The 19,156-nt window shown below is 40.8% G+C and overlaps 1 protein-coding gene across 3 annotated transcripts; it reads right to left on the minus strand.

The window, feature by feature from the left end:
• Positions 1–9,091: 9,091 nt before the first annotated feature.
• DMRT2 (doublesex and mab-3 related transcription factor 2) lies at positions 9,092–18,340 on the minus strand. 3 transcript variants are annotated; one of them, XM_070935573.1, is made up of 5 exons: positions 18,294–18,340; positions 14,728–15,265; positions 12,929–13,031; positions 10,696–10,758; positions 9,092–10,143 (listed from the first exon to the last, which is right to left on the minus strand). In XM_070935573.1, the coding sequence occupies exons 1-5, from the start codon at positions 18,338–18,340 to the stop codon at positions 9,092–9,094; spliced, it is 1,803 nt and encodes a 600-aa protein (XP_070791674.1). The 3 variants fall into 3 exon arrangements, with proteins under 3 accessions (XP_070791674.1, XP_070791676.1, XP_070791675.1); XM_070935575.1 differs by lacking the exon at positions 18,294–18,340 and adding an exon at positions 15,498–15,571; XM_070935574.1 differs by lacking the exon at positions 10,696–10,758.
• Positions 18,341–19,156: the final 816 nt, after the last annotated feature.

Genomic DNA, 19,156 nt, shown 5'->3' on the forward strand with positions numbered 1-19,156 from the left:
GGTTACTCAGGGCAAAGTAAAAGAAAGGAATTACTTTTTTTTTTTATTGAAAAAGTTTTTCAAATACAGATTTTTCCCCCTTTTTTCCCCCCCTCCTCCCTAACCCCCCTCACCCCCCTTCCCCTTTGACTTCTTCATAATAAAACCCAAATTCATAACAGATTATATCATGCTTGACTATCCACTTACTCCATCTCCATATACTGACCCTTTCTTTCTAATAAAATTATCATACCCCCCTTATACTATGCTATAATATGCATTTCAAAGTGACATTCTATTATAACAATGTCTAATAACTCCTGATTTAACATAATAATATTATTATATCTCCCAATTTAACAATTTCTGCTCGTGATCTACCCTTTTACTACCCCCCATACGATATAACATTTCATAGCATACTTCCACTCTAAGACTATTCAATAAATCCTAATTTAACACTTATTCAGTTCAGCTACCCATTTCCTTCCCCCCCTTCATTACATATATTCACATCTAAACATAATATCCCTTTTCTTTAAACTAAACAATCCATAACATAACCTATCTCCACCCACTTTCCTACAGAATTACCATAATTATTCTTAATATCTTTATTCTTCTGCCCACTCTCCTAGAAAAATATTCCCTTATGTAAATAAAATCCTAAAAGAAAAAAACTTTAAGCTTGTAATCCATATAGCATCTTCTGTAATATCTTTCAACTGGATGATAAACTCCATCGCCCATGTTAGGGTAACATCGCATCCTTATTCCAACAGTATTTTCAGTATCTTCAATTACCATCTGCCCCCATCAGTAACGAATATCTTCATATTGGAAGAGAGAAAAAAAAAAAAACCCGACAACCACCCGAGTGACTTTATAATTATATTCCATATAATATTTATGGAGGTGTCTTTTATCCAGATTATTAGTTCCAACCATCATAATAGGGTAACAACCAGATCTTCTGCGTGCCCCAATCCAGTAGATCTCTTGCCATATAACTCAGCATACACGTAATATATTTATCCGGAAATCCAAAAAACAAACAAGATATTTCCAACCATTCGATTTAAGGCCTTTTTCACATCCCAAAATAATTCAGCACTGCAGAGATCTGCCCTATCCTCAGGATAAAATAAACCAATACTTTGCCAATTATCTTTTCGTATATTCAGTCCTCTCATAAGTAACTGGCATTACACTGTTGTTTAGTTTAAAAGTTTTTATGTTTATGGGACCTACTTCTTATTTTCTTGACTTTTTGTGGGTTGGATCTCCATCCTAAATTCCTTTCTGTAGGTTGTGTGTCAACTATTTGGTTTTGCTGATGTATAACTTGATCCTGTTGGGTTTGCTTTTGTGGCTGAGATCTTTCTGGTTCTGTAAATTGTATATCAACTGATTGACTTCCATGCTGGTTTGTGGCTTGACAAATCATTGCATTAGGGTCCGGAACCGCCTCTCTTATATTAAATAATCCATCTGAGACCTCTGAAAGAGAATCCAAAAGCGGCTCATCTGTGGAGACCTCTTTAACTTGTTGTTTCTTCATTGTCTCCATCTCCTTCTGCTTTTCTTGAATTTCTGTCTCTTGTTGATTTTGCTTTTTAAGTACCTTATGATAAAATTCTTCCGCTTTTTCAACAGTATTTAACTGATATCTTACTCCTTGATATCTCAGTATTATACCCACTGGGACATCCCACCTGAATAAAATATTTTGTCTTCTTAACTCAGTCACCAAGAGACCAAATTTCTTTCTATCTCTTACCATCTTAGGCGGCAATTCTTTATATATCCAAATTTTTCTCCCATTCAGTTGTAAAATAGAATTAAAGGATTTTTGCACAATATCATTTCTTATCTCTTTATCTGTAAAGTAAATCACCACATCTCTAGGCAGTTGCCTTTGCTTTGCAATCCAGGAATTCACTCTATAAGCCTTATCAATTTTACTGAATATCTCCTCAGGATGAACCTTTAAGATCCCAGCCAAAACTTGAGCAGATGTTTTTCTTAAGTCATCACTGTTATTTTCCTGTAAGCCTCTGATTCTGATCGCAAATTCTGTAATCCTGTATTGCAGCATTACAACCTCTCTTTCAATTCCTTGCTTTATATCTTCTGCATTATAAGTCTCATGACCAGCTTCCTCTTTAGACTTTACTTCTGAGCTATTATCTCGAATATTTATTAAGTCCTTTTCAATTCTTAATATTTTATTATCCAAATTATCAATTTTCTCCATTTTAGACTCTAGCAATTTAATATTTGTATCCAACTTTATAACAACTTCTGAAAAACCATTAGTCACTGTTACAATCTTTTGTTGCAAATTGTCATACTTTAGTTGTATCATTTCTTTAATTTCCTGCCTTAAATTTTCAAATTTCTGGTTCACAGTCTCATAATATTTTGCCATTTCCTCCTGAATAAATTCTTTTAAATTAAAATCATTCTGCAGAATCTGTAGGCTCAGAGCTTGTTCAAACAGTTGTGAGTGGGGGAGCACCCCCCCCTTCTTGTCTATCAGATTTTATTAGTAACGCCATCCTTCCAGCAAACTCTTCTTTTTTACCCCCCAAACAAGATCAAGTACAAATCTCCAAGAAGAGAGGAACTTAAAATAACTATTTTTCTTTCAAGTTGTAGCCAGCACTATATATTCCGCTACTTTGTATCTGTTATGGAAGGACTCTTACTTTCAGCTTTCTTCTACTTCCCAAGCCTCAGCGGCCATTTTAAAGCTTTTTTTTTTCTCTTTCACTTTAAAATGCTTGTAAATTCATTAAGGATACTTGCGATTTAGGGTCCCAAGTCCAAGTCTCATCTTTTTTAATAAGTCCGTCTGTTAGGTTCATTAGTTAATCCGGTTCCAGCGCCTAGCTCTGCAAAAAGGCAGAGTGCACCCGATGCCCGGAGCAGCGGCGAGGGACAATAGGGAGCTCCAACCTGCTCGTCCCCAAGAGTTAAAAAAAGACTCTGGGGACTTCGCAGAGGGCTCTACCCACCCCCGCCCGCTCAGACTCACATTTCCATCAGGAAATGGAGTTTTTCGAGCCGCCTTTCAGATGTAAAGGCGGCTCTTTTACAGGCAACCGGGCGGCGGTCACGGAGGACCGTCTGGTGGCGCCGGAAGCCAGACAGGAAGTCCGAAAGGAATTTCTGAATTGATGGATTTGGTTAAAATATGGTCGATGATTACAAACAGGACCATTTCAAGATGGTAGACAGTTGACTTTTCAATGCTGATAATTAGCAGTGTCCTCCCTCTTCTTTTTTTTTTTTTTTTTTTTTAATTTGATTTATATGCCGCCCTTCTCCGGAGACTCAGGGCGGCTTACAATGTGCTCAGCAATAGCCTTCATACTTTTGTATATTTTATACAAAGTCAGCTTATTGCCCCCACAAACTGGGTCCTCATTTAACCTACCTTAGAAAGGATGGAAGGCTGAGTCAACCTTGAGCCTTGGAGAGATTCGAACCAGCAGTAAATTGCAGGCAGCTGTGTTAATAACAGGGTGCTTTAAACCACTGTAGTACCAAGGCTTTTCTGGCAATCCCACATCCAACTTTTCATATACAGGTAGTTCTTGACTTATTATCGCAATAGAGTCCAAAGTTTTTGTTGCTGATTGAGACATTTATGAATCACTGCTGTTGTTAAGAGCCCTGGTGGCGCAGCAGACTAAAGCACTGTTATTAACATCAGCTACCTGCAATTACACACACACACACACACAAACACAAACACACAACACACACAAACATCTGCCTGTCTATCTGTTATCTGTCTGTCTGTCTGTCTGTCTGTCTGTCTGTCTATCTCTATCTATCTATCTATCTATCTATCTATCTATCTATCTATCTATCTATCATCTATAGCCTTGGTGGCACAGCAGACTAAAGTGCTATTAAGTAGCACCAGCTGCCTGCAATTACTGAAAGTTCAAATCTCACCAGGCTCAAGGTTGACTCAGCCTTCCATCCTTTCTAAGGTAGGTAAATTGAGGACCCAGTTTGTGGGGGCAATAAGCTGACTTTGTATAAATATACAAAAGAATGAAGGCTATTGCTTAACGCATTGTAAGCCGCCCTGAGTCTCCGGAGAAAGGCGGCATATAAATCAAATTTTAAAAAAAAAAGTTAGTGGCAAGGTTGTTAAGTGAATCTGGCTTCTCCATTGACTTTGCTTGTCAGAAGATCACAAAAAGTGATCACTGCACTAATAACCCCAGGACACTGCAACTGTCATAAAGATGAGTCGGGTGCCAAGCAGCAGAATTTTGACTATCCTACCTCCATGGATGCCACTGATGGATGGTCAGGTAAAGCTGTCAAGAGAAATTTGTCAGATGCTCTCCTGCATTGTCCCCAGAGGTGGGGTTCAGCAGGTTCTGACCAGTTCTGGAGAACTGGTAATGGAAATTTTGAGTAGTTCAGAGAACCGGTAGTAAAAATTCTGACTGGTCCTGCCCCCATCTATTCTCTGCCTCCCAAGTCCCAGCTGATCAGGAGGAAATGGGGATTTTGCAGTAACTTTCCCCGGGAGTGGGGCGGGAATGGAGATTTTACAGTATCCTTCCCCTGCCACACCCACCAAACCATGCCCACCAAGCCACACCCACAGAACCAGTAGTAAAAAAATTTGAAACCCACCATTTATTGTCCCTGACTCCAGTTATTCATCTTTTGGAAAAGCATTTGAATAAAATCCTTGAGAATAAAAAAGGGAATCAAGAATGTGGAATTTTAAGCCACATGAAAGAATGTTACCACTTTCCTGAGAATCTAAGAGGACAATAAAGTAGCCCCAATACATCAAATTTGATAACTGTTTTTGTGTTTTACTGTAGCCAATTAATTACTGTAGCCAGGTTAAAGTTGCGGTGGCAGAACAGGAGTTCCCAAATTCGAGATGCTCATTATATAAACCTATCACAACCCAACTTCAAAATTGCTAAATGCCATACCAACTATCTGTGAATCTGGCAGGGCAGAAAACATCTCAAATTAAATATCTGCAAAGATGTAAAATTTCCTGACTTCTTGCTGGCAGTGAGAAAGCAACCGTTGGATATGATTTTATTATAATTCTCAAGAAAGATTATAAACTAGCAAAATCATAGCTGTGAATCTACTGCCCAGTTATGCTGAGATGCTGAGCTTAACCATGATGCGTATCAGAAGATCCGTGATTTTATGCCAAGCGCTGGCTGGGGAAACATGATGGCCCAATAGATACTGACAAGGTAATTTCTCTGCTATATAGACACAATTTATGTTATTATAGAGCTATTTACTACTTTAGAGCTTCTGGAAGCAGATGGGTTCAGCCTCCACAGCCAGTGTGCCCTTCTGATCCAGGTGCATGTAGCTTTCTTTGCATTTTCAGTGCGAAGAATGCAGGATAACAAAGTTAGAAAATAATACTGATTGATTGATTTATTTATTTTGGCAGAGCCTCTTGAAGAGCTTGCAGTATGGAACAAAACCTCTTTTCCTTCCTGTCCTAGAGAAGACTGAAGTTTGCTCACATTTTGTTTTGCCAAAGAAGAGCGGGCAGTTACAACATTAGGTTAGTTGGCACCCTTTTTCCAATGCATGGAAGCAGTCTTGAGATAGTAAAAGGCTCTGCTTCGAAAATGTGGCTCGAAATCTCAGAAGCAGATTCATAAAAGGTAGAGTATTAGATGTGCAGCAAGGAATCCATGGTTCAAATTTACATTCAGCTACAAAAGCTGATTCACTAGATGGAAGACCAGGTACTGTATCTTTAGCATGAGCTTCACTTGAGGCAAGGATGTCCACGGGGAGTCAAAAAAGTCAAGATGGCAACCAAAGCCATGCAGCTGAAGCCATGCCTTTCTTTACTGTTGTTCCTGTAAGAGTAAAATATATTTAATCTCCTATTAAATCTCTTATCTGCTTCATAATAAATGGGGGAGGAGAATACAGCCCTAGGTCCATTTGGGCTTCTGAATGGTAGGCAAATTATAAATCCAATGATCAAATGTTTGTTCCACCATTATTTTATTCCCATTAACAGTGAAGTTAGGCAGCTGAGCATCTTGAGAAGTACAGTAGAAAGGAAACAGTATCAAACTCAGTGGAAATGGGGCAGGAAAAATGGCAGAGAAACAGAAAAAAATACAAATAAACAGATAGCAGTGATGGCTTGGGGGTGGAGCTGCAGTTTCTGTCTGAAAATTTAATTTATGCCTTGGATCTACTCCTGAATAGCAATTGTAGTTAAGGTCATGTCTCCACCAGTGACTTATAATCATTTTCAATGCCTTCGTGCCATTACAATGCAACCATTGAAGTGCTATAAAGCATGCCCACGTTGCTGTCTTTTGGCACAATAATAATTGGATAACTTTAAAAAATGCTGTAAGTTCCTGGTGAAGAAATGAAATTCAGACAGGAAGCTAGAAATGCCTCTTTGTCATAGGGGGAATTTGTCATCCACACTCTGCTAACTTCCAGATTAAAGTGCTGCATTGAACTCTACCCAGAAGGTAACCCAAACTATTTCAAATGAAAGACATGACATCTGTTGCAGAGCCAGCTGCTTCTCCTTCGGTTTTCTATGCCTTCAAATAGGATTTTTATGCATTGAATACACTGAATTAAATATTACTGGCCCTTGCCAAACAACTTTTATTATTAAAGCTGATCATTCTAAGGTAATTCGTGTGGCTGTGGACAAACAAAATTAGAAGTAGGTCACAATGGTAGTCCAGCACCATGGACCATATTCTCCATGACTGTTCCCTTTCCTGAAGTTCTTTGCCATATTCAACTATCAGCAAAGCCAAGAGATGGGCTCCTTCACATAACTAGGGCCCCAGGCCAGGCACAAACCCAAGTTTTGAAGACCCTGCAACAAGCCAGCAATCAGGATTAGTTTGGTTTTGGAAGGAATGTTTCAAAGGCTGGAAGACATGGAAGAAAAGGGTCTCTTTCTGGGACCCACCAGCTGAAAGTCTTTAGCTCATGGTATCCAACCTTGGCATCTTCAAGACTTGTGTACTTCAACTCCCAGAATTCCCTAGCCAGCTACTCTGGGAGTTGAAGCCCACAAGTCTTAAAGTTGCCAATGTTGGACATCCCTGCCTTAGCCAATGGGACCCAGTTTTCCCTGTCCTGCTGGGCCAGGTAGAATGAGTAGATACAATTGAGGAGAGTTTTGTAATTTACCGTCTCACGTCAGAGGGCTTTAAAGGTAAAAATGCTTAGCGCATTGTAAGCCGCCCTGAGTCTCCAGAGAAGGGCGGCATATAAATCAAATTAAAAAAAAAAAAAACAGCACCTTGAATTGCACCCAGAAGCACATAAGAAGCCGGGGCAGCTAGGGAAGCAGCAATGTCACATGCCAAATAACTAACGCCATTAACTGATGATGATGCTGTATTCTGCACCAGCTGAAGCTTCCAAACGCTCTTAAAGGGCAGCCTCATGAAGAACGGACTGCAATACTCCAGTCTGGAGTCACAAGTCCCCAACCACCAAAAGGTGGTTGTGTAAATATGGCTGCCACCTTTCTCCAGCAAGAGCCATGAGACTGGGATGACCTCCAGATTTCACCTCAGATCTGTTTAGGGCAATATTTCCTTATCAAGAACAAAATATGGAAGGAAAGTACCAAGAACTGGGAGATCCAAAATTCAAAGCCACTCAGGCTTGCTTGGATTGAATCAAAGCCTGATGCACCCCATCAAGAATCCCACACCTCCAGGCATTAAAACAGAACCTCATGCCCTGTGGCACTCCACAAGGTATCTTGGACCCACTCTATATTTTTTGAACGTATCACTCAGTAGTGGGCTTCACTTACCTTTCCTACTGGCTCGGAACTGTGAGCGCATGCAGCGCTTCTGCATGCGCAGAGCATCCGTGATGATGTCCCGACAGGTGGGCGGAGCCTCCCGACACCGGTTCACCCAAACTGGGGCGAACCACTGCAAACCCACCACTGGTACCACTCTAAAGTGTAACTGAGACTTAATGCAGCCTTTGACCTAGTGAAAGTTGGCAGCCCAGGCCAAAAGGACCAGCTCTGATCAGGATGTATTTCTAGGTAACCAACCTAGTGTGGCTTTTGTTAGCCAGAATCACATTAGTGATGAAGAAAATGTCATTTTGTATATATCAAACTAAGCAGTTCCCTATAGTCTTAGAGACATTTTGAGATAGAGGGAACCTGCAGGAAGAGGTATACAATTTTGTGGTAGGTCTCCTCTGCACATGTGGTAAAAGGAGGGCTTTGGTGAAATACTATATACATCAGAATACTACAGGACAAATTCAAACATCTCTCATCATAGCCATTGATGAGTATTCCAGGAAGGTATCAGATGCATTACATTTTGCATGTAAATGTTAAGTCATGGGTAACCATATTGCAAGAAGAAATATGCATACAATTTGGAGCAATTAATCTAGCAAGTCAAATGGCCAAATCTTGAATCATCTGGGGCCTTACATCTATTAATCTGAATGACCCTGGGTCCGTTTCTTTCCTAGACTTGATTTGACGATTATGAATCAAAAGTATTATTCTGCATTCATGTCATTGCAACAGAGATGAAATGAAGAGATTCAACAAACTGGGGCAGATTTTGCATACGTGTGTATGCTTTCATAACTTTTAAAATCCTCACAGAATGCACTATTTTAATTTGCAAAACATTTAAATATTTTATTTTCATATAAAAACATGCATACTATGTACATTTTAATAACCCCCTTTACATCTGAAATTCTTTTTTCCAAAATTATGGTGGCAAAAGGCAGTGGCTATGCGTTTGTCAGACAGCATATCAATAATTGTTAACGTTTTAGAATAGTCAATTCCCCAAAAAGGGCAACTCAGCCAGTCTGAAAACGACCGATATTAGTGGTGTGTTATAGTTCAAAACCTGTTTATTGGAAATCAATTTCAACAAAATCTGAAGAACGTCTTTCAAGTGTATGGTGGACGAAGTGCCTAGCAGAGGAACTCTCTAATGAATTCAAAGGGACTTACTTCTTGGCACATATGGTTAAGTTCAATTCTAAGTGCCAATAGAGTTGTTTGGAAGATCACATTGTCAGCCTACTGAGAAACATTGGTGACCATTGAAGATGGTCGCTTAAGAATTGATTCAACAGAAAATGGTAATGGTTCATTTGCTGATAATTTCGTTACAACTTGTTTAGTCTCTAGAAAGTCTTTTGCATATCTGTCAATGGTGAATTTGTACTTTTGGTTTTCTCTGAAGGTACACTCTCTATATTTCTTGGATGCCTCATCAAAACTGGTTTTTAACTCTGATCCTGATTTGCTATGAAGCGTCTGCTGGAATAATGAATGGAATGGGCTATATTTGGATGAGGGTGGCAGTAGCAGATGCTGCTTGTTGCTTTCTTTGCTGATCTTGTTGAGAGACGGGTCCTGATGAACTGTAGGATCCTTGCCCGAGATCTGTGAAAAGGTCCTCTTAGGAGATGAAAATGCTGATCTCTCATGAGCCTCCCGAGAGATGTTTTGGAGTTTGTTTTGCGGTGTCTCAAGTTCCCGAACATGAGGATGGTGCAACGTGTTCTCATTTTTTGACAATGTGATGTCATGTTCAGAGGTGGGAAAATCCTGGCCATGTGAAGCTTTATTGTCCCAAACTACTCCAGGTTTGACAGACTGGACTGTGGTAGCATTTAGAAGGCATTGTTGATAGAGAAGGGCATCATTGAGAGGGCCACATTTTGGCCACACCAAGAATCTGGAGGGTAAAGGATATTGCCTGTAGGTGGTGGCCACACTCAAATTTGATGAGATCAGTTCCATGTTCCCTGAGCCTGAATACTGCATAGTCAGATCTAAGCAAGTAGGCAGAAAACCACAAAACTCCTTACTGGAAGTTTCAAATTGATGAGGGTTAAAACTTTTATAAGAATTGTACTCGGGACCATGCACCATGCGGTTTGGCAGGAAGAAAGCAGCAGCCTGGGTGGCTTCCATCATTTCTCGTTCCTTATATTCCCGTTCAAGCATTATGTTCTCAAGTTCTTTGTCAGCAAAAGCCCGTCTTTTTCTCATTCTGTCACTAACAGGAGGTGGCAAGGACGAATTCCCTCCAAGGTAAGGTTCTGCTGGAATGGGACGATAACCTTGGAGGGGAGAAAATAATTGTTTTAATAACTTAAAAAGTGTAAAAAGAGCAAAACGATAAGAGAGCTAATGTACTGTAAAAGAACATGGCCTCTCCCTGCACAATCACTTGAAGATAATGTTTTAGAGTATGGCACTTTGGTGCATACACAGTGCTTTCTTACCCTCAATAGGTAACTTCAGAGTTTATGTAAATTTGAAGAACAAGAACCTGAATGATTTTCCCCCTTTATCCTGCCTCGCGGTTTACACCTAAAGCAAAACTTGCTAATTACCTGCCAAGATTTATGATCAACCTTTGCATCAGATGTTTAGACATCTATGTATAGACATAGATGTATAAGTTGTCCTTTTGATAAAATGCACACACAAAAAGTGCAAAGAACATAGTGCTTTTTGTCTCCAACTACTAATTACTTTCACCATATCCAAAGTCACACTGACCCATCACAATAATAATTAGCCCGTAAATCAGTTTTCAAACCCCATTTCACTATATTAATGTTTCTTTATTATGATACTTATCAAATGATTTTGAAAGATCTCTATACCTACAACTGGTGCATTTCTATTCTCTCTACGTACACAGAGGTAAAGATAAAATCCAAGGAGTACTAGGAGAAAAGAGAAAGAAAGTTAAGACAATCAGAAAAGATAGCATGAAGCATAAGAATGTTTCTACTCCTACAAGGAAAGTATCCTTGCAAGAATGTAAAAACTGAACCAAAAGAAAAAGAAGAAATATAAAGAAATCACTTTATATAGTTAGGTGACAGTCCTATTTTCTTTAGCTGGAAATAAAACTTAAGTAAAGCCAATGGATTTTACTCTTCAAAATTATGGTCTTTGCAGCTCTGACTTATGGTCCTCATTTCACAAATTCCAAATAAATGTTATCAACCACAGCCACCATTCAAAAAAAAAAAAAAAAAAAAAAACCATAGGATTCAAACTGCATATAAAAATAGGAGTTGGGATCAAATTTTTGAATCATTTTGCGTAAATGGTGTTGAGTTGAAAACAATATTCTGAATTTCCAAGATGTCTTGAAAACTCAAAAAATCAGCTAGTCTGAAGACTTTCAGAAGCTCATTCCTTACAGATTCTGAATTTTATTCCTTGTGGTCAATATGCTTGCTTTTACATACAGCAGTAATACCATCTCTTCCGTAACATCACCAATGATCATTCTCTTTAAGATATCTTTAGTGTCAACCCATAAAAACCTAAAAATTGAACTGTCCTTCAAATCTGTCCGCATCTTAGTATTTTCTGGTGATTAGAAAAAAGCAAATAATTTTTTTTAAAATCATATTATACCCATGTGGTACTGTGTTACCAATACTGGGTGAAAGGTGTGAAGAAAAACTGGGGAGATTCTTATAGCATACAACTATAACTCTTGATTAATATCCACTAATGACATCATGAGATGTGCAACTCAAGTATTTATTTGCTCAAATGTAAGTAGTGCTTCTCAACATGACAAAGAATGAAAAACTTTCACAACAGCAAATCTATGAAATTTCAGAGATTTTGACTAGATCAGATATCTATTTTGGAAGAAGGCAAGGGCAAACAATTTCCATATTATTGTTGAGAAAAATAAGGACAGATAAATGAACTCACCAGGAATCAGTCAACTCATAGGAAACTTTTAATAACTGATTTTGTAAGTTCAGTTTACTACAACAGAACAGTTCTATAGTGGACATTACTTCTCAGATATAGTATATGCCTTATTGAGTTCAGTGAGACATAATCCCAAATAAGTTTATTTGGGATCATTGCAGGGGAGAATGTCATGTTATACACACATTTCCACAGGCCCATTAAGCATAATTGCTCAAAATCATGAATAATTTAATGGGATTTTCATCCAAATAAAACATTTATATATGGTATAAAGCTGCAGTGCAAGATGTCACTAGCTTGAATAGAAATGGATTCTTTCTATTACTAGTGGATTGTTTCTATTACTAAATTACTAATTTTCTCAACACTACAGAATTTGGTCAGAGACTTTAGATTTACTAAATCTGTATCAAATGCTAAAGATAATAAAATAATAGGATTACCGTATTTAGGAAGCAAAAGAACTCCACTATGAATGCTTTCAAAAAGGTAATACTATTCAATTAAAATTAACTATTTTAATCTATAATTTTTCTAGGTTACAAGCTTATATATACTTTTGACAGAGAAATATTAATTTAACTCCTCAAAATATCACTTTATGTTTTTAATCAACAATTATTTGAATACAGGTTGAGGCAAAATGAAGAGATAGTTGGAATTAAAAATAACTTGTTCACTGCAACTACTCTATACTTTATTTTCCTAATTTAATCTGACTATTCCTTTTAAGAAATGGACAGGGAATTTCCATATGATATTAGCTATTTTTTAAAATCCTCAAATAACAAGGTATGTAGATTCTGTACTTCTTTGCATAATCTAATCTAGCCCTTATCACAGTTGCCAGAAATTATAATTTAGTTACTGGCTATAACACTGTCATCAGTTCATTTCTAAGAAAGCATTTTCTATTTTTTATGACAGAATTAAAGTGCACATATCACAATCTAATTAAGAAGATTTTGTTCAAAGGCTACTGAGATTTGGAGTGAATCAGGGTCCATGAGTGTTTACAATTGTCTAATTTTCTTAGTCTTTTTATTATCAAACTGACAGACGTAAGATTTTTATATATTAACAAATCAGACAAAAATAATTCCTAAAATATATAAAGACAGACAACTTCAAAGTGCTAAAAATTATTACCTTCTAAAATGCTTTTAGCCAGCAAACTAGGCGTCCGAACATGTCTCTGGTACACTGTTCTGCGCTCAAAATTAGCCTGTTTCCCTGTATGTCCCTTCTTATCCTAGTAGAGAAACATGGAGAGGAAAAAGAAGTCTGAGAAACTTCATAAATTATGCATATTCTTATTATTCCCAGCAGCATCAATTTCTGAGGTTGCAGTTCTGAAAAAAAGCCAGTACTCTTCATACTTCCTGAATTAAGAGACTAAAAAGAGACTGGGGTTTCACCACATTTTTAAATCAATTTAGCAGCTGCATTTATATCTCTTTGTAAGTTAGTGCCTTATATTTGGCCATTTGACTATAGTTCAATGTACTGTGCAAACTCAGAAAATGGGTTAATTAATCAAGTTAAACATACTTTCATTTTAATGGAATTCCTTCTACATCAGGTATCTTCCTTTGACTCTAAATATATTAGGAATTTAACTTCTAAACAATTGGCTCAAAGGTTTAAACAAATTATACTGTATAGTTTTATTCCAAGCTCCCAAATACAGACAGCAGCCAATAGCAAAGGAGAAATATACTTAATTCTTTAAATAAATCAAAAATATTAAATACTTTTAGCTCTGGCTAAAATATGCAAAATGCATTTAGATTTTGATTAGGAATGATCACAGAAAAAATTGCCAAAATGCATACCATACTATGCGGTTGAAAATGTAAAATGCATTTTCTAACATATTTGATACTACTTGTTAAAAAGGAAAACCTTAAGCGTGTGATACAGTCCCTTATACACTATGTGACAGAAACATTCCTTTAACAAAAACTCATGGTCTAAATTAAAATTGACTTTCTATCTGGTTGAAATCCATATGTGTTTTCTTTTTAAAACCTTAGCTTCTGATCTTAAGTCTTAATTCTGAGGAATATAATAGAAAGAAAAGACTGTCTTGGGAAATGTCAATTATTTATCACAGTCTGGATTCAATTTGTTCCCCTAGCAAATTGAAGACCTTATATTCGATGCTTTCAGGAAGCCAGGGAAAACAGGTAAATCGGAAGTGAGTTTGCAACTTAAAGCTGAGAACAATTTCCATTGGAATTTGGAACCCACTCTTCCACAAAAATCCAAATTAAAATACTAAGGTCGAAGCCAAATCAGTCTCACAAAACTGTTAGATTAGGCCAACTAACAGCACCTCATAGCCAGTTTAAAACCCAGCAGTCAGTCGAGGCCCATCAAAATAAATGTATTTTATTTTATTATTATTGTATTATTATTTTATTATTATTATTCTACTACTTTTCCTTTGGGAAGCAAAAAGGTGCTTCAGTTCCAGAAAGCGATTATTACTGAAGCCGCTTTGGTTCCAGAGGATTCCCCGTCCCAACGCAGCTCCTCGCACCGTCCTGGGGCGGCGCCTCAGAGGGTCGTTGGGGGCTCCGCTCCTGCCCCTCTATCAAAGAGGAGGCCGGTTCGATTCCGCCCTCAGGCCCACCCGCGCCTTTTCCTCGGAAGATCAGCTCCCCCGGGCTCAACGCCGGCCAACGTTGAAAATCCACGGACCGGGAAGGAGCAAAACCTCCGCGCAAAAGCCGCCTTTAAGGGCGAGCGTAGCATGCGCGGGCCCCTTAAGAAAACGCTCCGCCTCCCGGGCCGGGTTCTTTTTCCGCGGAGGGAAAACAAGGCAGGAGAGGATGGGGATGACGGGAGAGCCTCGCCCGGAGAGCGGAGGGCGGAATCCGCCCGGGGGAGCCAACAAGAGCCTTTCACTCAGGGACGGGAGGACAGGCGAGGTCGGCCCTTACCTCGGTGGCCTGCTGCCTGCGAAGCGCCACCTGGGCGGCCATGACGCGCTGCCGCTCCACCACCAGCAGGCAGTTGGCACACTGGCAGTCCCGCCAGCGGCAGAAGCGCTTGTGGCCTTTCAGGCAGGACACCACGCCATGGTTGAGGCAGCGCGCGCACTTGGGCGTGCGGCTAAGCTTGCGGACTGGCTGCTCCCCGCCGCCTACGCCTCCTTCCTCCGCCGCCGGCGACGGCGAGAGAAGCTGCGGCTGAGGCAACCCAGGCAACCGGAGAAGGTCGCCCGCTGCCCCGGCTTCGTCTTCGTCTTCTTCGCCCTCCTCGTCGTCATCGTCTCCCTGGTTGTCGTCTTCCTCGTCGTCGTCGTCTCTGGTGGCCTGTAGCGAAGGCGCGCGTGGCGCATGAGGCGGCGGCGGCGGCCGCTCGGGCTCTTCCAGGCTCTCCACGTCGATTTCCCAGGCGTCGGCGGCGGGGCCCACCTGCTGCCCCTCAGCCATGGCTCGCGCCCCGCGGCTCTCGCCTTCTCCTCCAGCTCGCTTCCTGCACGAGAGAGATGGGGGGTGGGGGAGAAGGGGGATAAAAGAGGCCGCGGCGTCCCTCGCATTAGAGCCACGATCTGGCCTGGCTGCCCCTCCCGCCCATCTCCAGCCGCCCGCCTTTCCCCCGCCAGATTGACGAGGCTGCTTTGCCTAGAGACCCGTCGGGGGGAATGGAAATCGGCGAGGGCCACTGCTGAATTAAGTATCCGCGGAGAGTGGTGGGGGTAACTCACGCCACTTCTCGGGGACTTAACCCGGAGGAAGGATCTCCTTCGTGGGGGGGTGGGGGGAGGAGACGGGAGTTATTCCTTGGCCTTTCCTGTCATGCTTGGACAAATTGTACCCACGCCGCGAAGATGGGATTTCGCTCAGCCGCCAGCAGTTCCCCACCCGTAGCAGCGCTCAAGGCCTGAATGCCTCGGACGCTTCACAATCACAAATGAAAATGTGACGCGTCTTCTTGCCTCGCCCTCACCCCACAGTGAAAAGCGGAGGAAGGGGGGTGGGGGTGCCTTGGATTTCGGCTAGTAGGATTTGCAACTCCTACCATCCCAAATTAGGACAGGGAACAAATTAGCAATGGGAATTTTAGTCAGATACATTCAGAAAGGTAGCGGGGTTGGGTAAAGCTGGCAATTCTCTAGAAAGGCTTCCCTGCTTCTGCCCTGCTCGCCTCCACCCTTATTGCCCAAGAAGGTTTGGTGCGCCTTCAAGGAGCAAGGCCAGATGAAACGCAGGGAAAGATAAAAAAAAAAAATCACAGTTGGGTTTTTATCTGGCGCTTAAAAAAAAAAAAGAGGTGCTCCCTTTTATTTTTACACTGATCTAGTTCATAGGGCACTCTGTTTATTAAATAGGGTTTAGTGAATAAATCATAACTCGCTGGGGTTACAAAGCATGCTGAAAACCTCGTTATAGCTTTGGCATGGCTTGCAATGCACACCCATCATCCTCATTGCATTTTTTTCCTCCTATCTCTGTGGTAATAAAGAAGCTTAGTAGAATGTGGGTCGGCAAGGTGTGTTCTATTCTGCTGTCAAAAAGAGGGAAGGAAAGGAGGATGCACAATTTTAAGATAAGACCAGAGCTGTCTTTAGGGGAAGGTAGAAAGTCCCCCTCCATTAACCTGGCCAGATTCATGTCTCTCTATGAACTCAAGAGAATTTAGAGCTTTGCTGTCTCCCCCTTGTGAAAAAGGTCAGCATTGGTCTTCATTCACACATCTTTATGCTGTGCATTTGCTTTCCTTTTAGCTTGACATGTGAATGCACCTACTGTAGTTTAATGTTATGCAGGAATATTCTAGGCCTTATAAAGTGGCTTTATTTATTATTTATTTTTCAAATTTGTAAGTGGCTTTGTAAGTGAATTAAACACAACAGTCATTTTCATACAAGGCATTCAACAGAAAGTAAAACCAAATAGATGATTTAGTTGGATGTGTGAATTCAGGTCCATCCAAGAACACCTTTTAACTTCTGAGGGAGATCTCTATCAACATGGAAGCAATATAAAGTTGGGTTTCATTGTAGGGTTCCCCCCCCACACATTGGACATACTATAAATTGCCATAGATTAAGAAATGTCAAAAGCCCAACATGCAAGGTGGGGGAGGGAAACAGCTGTCTCCAAATAAACCATGATTGTAGGATATTCTCTTGTAATCTGCATTTAAGAAATTCAGAATTTGCATTACTGTGGACCATAAGGCTGGCTTTGGAAGATTTAATTTTAAAAATTCTACTTAAAGAGACAATTCTGACGTGCCAGGATCTTCTTTACATATTATCCTTGTTTCCATTGTATCTCTCATATTTAAAAAAAAAAAATCTTTGGATGTGATTTTCATAGTTCCTGCACCTAGAAAAAGCTATCCCCTTCCTTTAAAATGCACTTCAGAAAAATAGCAAATATGAAGTTATCTGTTTAAAGCTCCAATCCTAGACATGTTTTGGTTATCTAGAAATATAATTTTCTGGAAGTATAATCCCATGGCTGCTTATGATTGAATGTTTCCCTTCATACAAGTACAAATGAAATAAATAAAACTAGATAAATTTGACTAGAAGCATGAGTAAAATATCACAATAACTCATTTGTTGACTAGTTGTCACCACACACTAAGTCAAATGCATACAAGCTACATTATGGCTTTGGGAAAACTGAGTCTAACCAATGCATCCATGATTTGTTGGCTGGTGAATTACTTTGGCATCTATCCTTATTTGTATTCTAGTGTATATCAATATAGAATGATGAATTATAAAGGAGAATGGGTTTAGCCAGACATAATTCATCTTTATTTCTTAGGTTACATGTAAATGTAAACGATACGTTATACATTCCTCAGAGCAAAAGTACCTTAGCCAGAGTTTTTTTTTGTGCCATTTTCCAGTTTAAAGATCAATTGACCCACATGAACACCCTGCTTCTCTCTTCAAAAGAGATTGCTTGGGTCACTGAATGCAGCACAGGGGGTCTCAGGATGTTCTATGGATGTGGACCTTCAATTTGCTTGCATGGAAAATAGACACATGTAACTAGAAAACACCTTTTGTGCCTTGACAGGAGTTGTAATCCAACTGGTCAAGCTGGCTGAATGTATGGTTTATTACACAACCTTATCTGCCTGTAAGGATCTTCCACATTTACAAAACCGCTAGCTTTCATTCAGAATAAGTGCCCTGCCTTAAGTACGGCCTTAACGCTGAAAGTAGAGTTAAAATTTCGTCTCTGGGCAATCAAATGCTGATTTTGCCCTCGGTGTTTTAATGCTGGCTTTAAATGCAGGGACGTCCCGAAGCGACTAGAATTCACCGGCATTCCCTTTTAGCGGACTCTGGGTTTCTTCCACTGTCCTGGCAATACCCTCAGACCCAGGAAGGAAGGTAGAAGCGGAGACCACTAAGGCCCCCGCCTGCAAGGTGCCCATCCAAGACGGTCCAATTGAGGGGGCCTCCTCTCCCGTCCCTGCTTCGCGTAACCTGCCCCCGGGCTGCCCAGCCCCCGACCTCTCCAGAGTTACTCACCACAGCCAAGCGTCCGAGGGGGCTGCAGAGGCGCGCAATAATGGCATTCGGTCCTTCCCGGACCTGGCGAAGGCGGAGCGCGCCGAGAGACCGCTAGAGGCGAAGTGGCTTCACCCTGCCAAAAGCCTCGCCTCGTCTCCAGCCACCTCTGAGCCGTGGATCGAGGCGACTCCTCTCGAGGGGACCCACGAAAGCAGCCCAACCCCACAGACGCAGGAGCTGAAGGGCGTAGAGGAAAGCAAAGCTCGCCAGCGGCAGCAACCACAACGCCTGCCCGTTTCTAGACTCTGGATGTCCCTCCCTATATGATCGGTCCCAGGACGCGAACACCCGCCCGATCGACCCACCAATTGGTGAGTGGTCGGGCCCAAAGCTCGCCGATTGGCTGCGAGGGAATTCCAGTTGTCCCCACCTCTTCGACGCTCCGCCCCTTCGGAGGTTCTTGCCAGCGTCTCGGCAGCTGTTTTTTTTTCCCCCCTCCGCTTGGCGAGATCACCTTTTATTTACCAGCCTCCGCAGCAAAATGAGTTATGTGTAAATGCTCTGTTGGTAACCCAAGACTGAAAAAGAAAGTCGCCAACAGCTACGAAAGCAGAGCTGTGGGGATAAATATTGTTGCGGAGGCAACCTTGGTCCTTGGGAGTCAAAAAAAGAGCAAAATACATCTTCCCTAACCATAAATCCTCCAGAGTGGGTCTAAATTCCCCGAAAATCGGTTCTGATATCGCCGAGGGATCTAAAGAGGATTCTTTAACAGTTGCTATTATTCTGCGATTATAAAATTCAGAAATAATATTATGTTCAATATCTTACTGCAACAAATCCATTTATTTTCCTTTTGTAAAAAAAATGCTCTCGATATA

Source organism: Pituophis catenifer, unplaced genomic scaffold (genome assembly GCF_029215685.1).
Source record: "Pituophis catenifer annectens isolate HBS135680 unplaced genomic scaffold, rPitCat1.0.hap2 SCAF_2, whole genome shotgun sequence".
Classification (NCBI taxonomy): domain Eukaryota; kingdom Metazoa; phylum Chordata; class Lepidosauria; order Squamata; family Colubridae; genus Pituophis; species Pituophis catenifer.

What these genes read in the sequence shown, in the direction of transcription:
- DMRT2 (XM_070935573.1), bottom strand. Translation starts at nt 18,340, where the DNA reads ATGCCATTATTGCGCGCCTCTGCAGCCCCCTCGGACGCTTGGCTGTG. An exon ending in GCAGGCAGCAGGCCACCGAG is followed by an intron (nt 13,032 to 14,727) that starts GTAAGGGCCGAC and finishes TTTCTCTACTAG; the next exon opens with GATAAGAAGGGACATACAGG. An exon ending in TAGAAATGCACCAGTTGTAG is followed by an intron (nt 10,144 to 10,695) that starts GTATAGAGATCT and finishes CTCCCCTCCAAG; the next exon opens with GTTATCGTCCCATTCCAGCA.